The sequence below is a fragment of the Sinocyclocheilus grahami genome, unplaced genomic scaffold, assembly GCF_001515645.1.
Source record: "Sinocyclocheilus grahami isolate Dianchi unplaced genomic scaffold, SAMN03320097.WGS_v1.1 scaffold389.1, whole genome shotgun sequence".
NCBI lineage: Eukaryota > Metazoa > Chordata > Actinopteri > Cypriniformes > Cyprinidae > Sinocyclocheilus > Sinocyclocheilus grahami.
Window position 1 is genome coordinate 972,745 of NW_015505568.1, and position 4,290 is coordinate 977,034.

Genomic DNA, 4,290 nt, shown 5'->3' on the forward strand with positions numbered 1-4,290 from the left:
ACACCTGTTACTTTTCTAAGCGCTGCTCAGGCTCGACCAATCACAGCCGTTTGCGTTATTCTGATTAGAGTACTCCAGAATCATTTCGTAAACATTGCCGCGGTGTATTTCCTTATTTGAATTAATCGATTTAACAGATTGTAGATTTTAGTGTACGAATGTCTTCACTGACATAAAATACATTGAGGTTTAAATGCGGCTTAAATGCGGCTTTTGAGCCGCCAAGCGCCCCCTGGAGCAGGACAGGTGTATCGGTCACCTGAACACTTTAACTAGTAGCGTCTAGGTGTTTTGACACACCTTCTGTCGCTCCAGCTGGACGGAGACCGAGTCGCACACTGACTTTGACAACTAAATGGTAAACCTGCTTATTTGCAGTAGGTAAGTTGCTGTAAATTGTTTTTATGTTTATAATAAGCGGTGACATTCAGCTGTTTTGACGCATCAGGTGAAAACTGGTGCATTAAATGGTCTGACGAATTATTAATACTGAAAAAAAAACGGATCTTAAATACAATTATTTATTAGACAGCCAATATGTTTGTGTAAAAACATTTAAAATATACATATATAAAATATAAAATTTTTATTTATCCAACTTGTTTGCACAAAAAAAAAATTTTTTGGGGGGGGGGGTGCTTTTATTAATTAAATCAATCAATTAATTATTAAATTATTTTACTGTTTTCACATAATACAGGGATAAAGCTAAATTAAGGTTTAGAGAAGAGCACGATTGTGGCAGGAGTTAAAAAAATTAAATAACGTAAAATAGCCAAATAAGAATAAATATTCGTGAATCAAAACTACGATACGTTTCAAATTAGCAAAAGAAAAATATTTTTTTGCATTGATATATAAAGAAGAACATCTATTTATATGACTGCGGTGTGCAGTTTAAATCATTCCTGTGCATTTGGCAACATTAACATTCATTGCAGAACATGGTCTTGTTATGATGAAACATCAGTGTCACATGATGCAGTGATTTCACTTTTATGGTCTTGAGCTGATATGTGTTTGGACACGAAACGCATGTCTCACAAAGGTCAGCAGTGATGCACAGTGCATGCATGTGAACTTGGCCTCGAGAGGTCACTAGGGGTCATTCAGGTCAACATGCACTTACTGACGTCAATGAATAATTTACATTTAGACATTTAGAAGATGCTTTTATCCAAAGCGACTTACAAATGAAGACAATGGAAGCAATCAAAATCAACAAAAGAGCAATGATATGCAAGTGCTATAACAAGCCTCAGTTAGCGTAATGCAGTACAGGTAGCAAGGTTTAAAAAAAATATATATATATATACTAAATAAAAAGAAAACAGATAGAATAGAAAAAGAATAGAGCAAGCTAGTGTTAGAGGCCTTTTTTGCTTTTGTTAATCAGAAGTCAGAACGTCAGAATTATAATTGTATAATAAAGAAAAAGAAAACAAATAGATAGAATCCAAAAAGATTAGAGAAGCAAGTGTTTTTTTAAAGAAAAAAAGAATCAAAACTACGATACGTTTCAAATTAGCAAAGGAAAAATATTTTTTTGCATTGATATATATAAAGAAGAAAATCTATTTATATGACTGCGGTGTGCAGTTTAAATCATTCCTGTGCATTTGGCAACATTAACATTCATTGCAGAACATGGTCTTGTTATGATGAAACATCAGTGTCACATGATGCAGTGATTTCACTTTTATGGTCTTGTGCTGATATGTGTTTGGACACGAAACGCATGTCTCACAAAGGTCAGCAGTGATGCACAGTGCATGCATGTGAACTTGGCCTCGAGAGGTCACTAGGGGTCATTCAGGTCAACATGCACTTACTGACGTCAATGAATAATTTACATTTAGACATTTAGAAGATGCTTTTATCCAAAGCGACTTACAAATGAAGACAATGGAAGCAATCAAAATCAACAAAAGAGCAATGATATGCAAGTGCTATAACAAGCCTCAGTTAACGATTGTGGCAGGAGTTAAAAAAATTAAATAACGTAAAATAGCCAAATAAGAATAAATATTCGTGAATCAAAACTACGATACGTTTCAAATTAGCAAAAGAAAAATATTTTTTTGCATTGATATATAAAGAAGAACATCTATTTATATGACTGCGGTGTGCAGTTTAAATCATTCCTGTGCATTTGGCAACATTAACATTCATTGCAGAACATGGTCTTGTTATGATGAAACATCAGTGTCACATGATGCAGTGATTTCACTTTTATGGTCTTGAGCTGATATGTGTTTGGACACGAAACGCATGTCTCACAAAGGTCAGCAGTGATGCACAGTGCATGCATGTGAACTTGGCCTCGAGAGGTCACTAGGGGTCATTCAGGTCAACATGCACTTACTGACGTCAATGAATAATTTACATTTAGACATTTAGAAGATGCTTTTATCCAAAGCGACTTACAAATGAAGACAATGGAAGCAATCAAAATCAACAAAAGAGCAATGATATGCAAGTGCTATAACAAGCCTCAGTTAGCGTAATGCAGTACAGGTAGCAAGGTTTAAAAAAAATATATATATATATACTAAATAAAAAGAAAACAGATAGAATAGAAAAAGAATAGAGCAAGCTAGTGTTAGAGGCCTTTTTTGCTTTTGTTAATCAGAAGTCAGAACGTCAGAATTATAATTGTATAATAAAGAAAAAGAAAACAAATAGATAGAATCCAAAAAGATTAGAGAAGCAAGTGTTTTTTTAAAGAAAAAAAGCAGATAGTAAATAAATAGAGTGCAAGTCTAAAAGGGGCAAGTAAAAAAAAAGAAAAGAATAGAATTAGAATAGAGAGTGGTAGAGTTAGAGGGTCAAATAAAGATGGAAGATATGTGTTTTTAGCTGATTCTTGAAGATGGCTTAGGACTCAGCTGCTTGGATTGAGTTGGGCAGGTCATTCCACCAGGAGGGAACATTTAATTTACAAGGTTTCTGGCTGTTTTTGAAAGAATTATGGTTGATGTGCCTAACTGGATGGTGAAATTGTGATGAAACGATGGGTTTGCTGGAACCACAAGCAGTCCTTCATCCAGCAAGACATGTCTGTTAGACATGCTGAGATGCGAGCAGCTATCGTCGGATCATCAGGATGGAATGAGAGGTAGAGTTGAGTGTCATCAGCATACAGTGATATGAAAAGCCATGTTTCTGAAAGACAGAACCTAGTGATGCCATGTAGACAGAGAAGAGAAGTGGTCCAATAACTGAGCCCTGAGGCACCCCAGTATCTAGGTGTTGCGACTTGGACATCTCACCTCTCCAAGATATCTTGAAGGACCTATCTGAGAGGTAAGACTCAAACCACTGGAGTGTGGTTCCTGAGATGCCCTTTGCCAATTGGGTTGACAGGAGGATCTGGTGGTTAATCGTGTCAAAAGCAGCGGACAGATCCAGCCAGATAAGTATAGAAAATTTGGAATCCGCTCTTGCCAGTCTTAGGGCTTCAGCAACTGAGAGCAAAGCAGTCTTGGTTGAATGTCCACTTCTGAAACCAGACTGGTTGCTGTCAACGAGGTTGTTCTGTGTGAGAAAGGCGGAGAGTTGGTTGAACACAGCTCATTCTTTCTTTTTTTAAAGGACATAGTAGACTTTTCTTCCTCAGACGTCCCAGGTTGGGGTCAGGGATTTAGCAAACACCACTAACTATAACTTTAATTTTATCCACAGGAGTCCCATCTGAGGAACAGAAGATCGTCTCAATGTCCGTCTCAGCCGTCTCATTGTCCCGTCTGCTCCGATGCAGCCTGTCCTCGGTGGGCTGGAGCGCCAGGTGTGCGTGTATGCGTGACCCGACCATGCCTGGCGTCCGGTGGAACAGCACTCGTCTGGACGCAGACGGAAGCGGACGTCCAGCCACGTGGGATTCCTTTGGGATCTGGGATAACCGGATAGAGGAGCCCATCCTGCTGCCTCCCAGCATCCGCTATGGAACCCCCATCCCTCAAATCAGCCTGTCCAAGGTGGGCTGCGCCTCCCACATCGGCCGCCGGCGTGACAACGAGGACCGTTTCCAAGTGAGCAAACTCATGCATAACGTACTATACTTTGCCCTGTTCGACGGGCACGGAGGACCACAAGCCGCCGACTTCTGTCACAAACACATGGAGCAGCACATCAGGTACAGGACAGAGTGACCTTCAGTTAAGTTAACCCTTGTATTATGCTAAAATTCTGGTTACAGTTTTCCAGGTCAAATAGACCCTAACTGGATTAAAAAAAAAAATCTCACTATGAAAAAAACCCCCCACAAAAAAAAATCTTCAAACTTTTATT

General features: G+C 38.7%; 1 protein-coding gene across 2 annotated transcripts in view; it reads left to right on the top strand.

The window, feature by feature from the left end:
- Window positions 1-292: 292 nt before the first annotated feature.
- The window catches only part of ppm1ka (protein phosphatase, Mg2+/Mn2+ dependent 1Ka), a 13,404-nt gene continuing 9,406 nt past the window's right edge, over window positions 293-4,290 (top strand). The window contains exons 1-2 of one of the 2 annotated variants that reach the window (XM_016231401.1): window positions 293-381; window positions 3,685-4,135. In XM_016231401.1, coding sequence (XP_016086887.1) covers window positions 3,717-4,135 — 419 coding nt within the window. In that variant the 5' untranslated portion in view covers window positions 293-381; window positions 3,685-3,716. The remainder of the gene's footprint in view (window positions 382-3,684; window positions 4,136-4,290) is intronic. The other variant, XM_016231402.1, reaches the window with a different exon arrangement.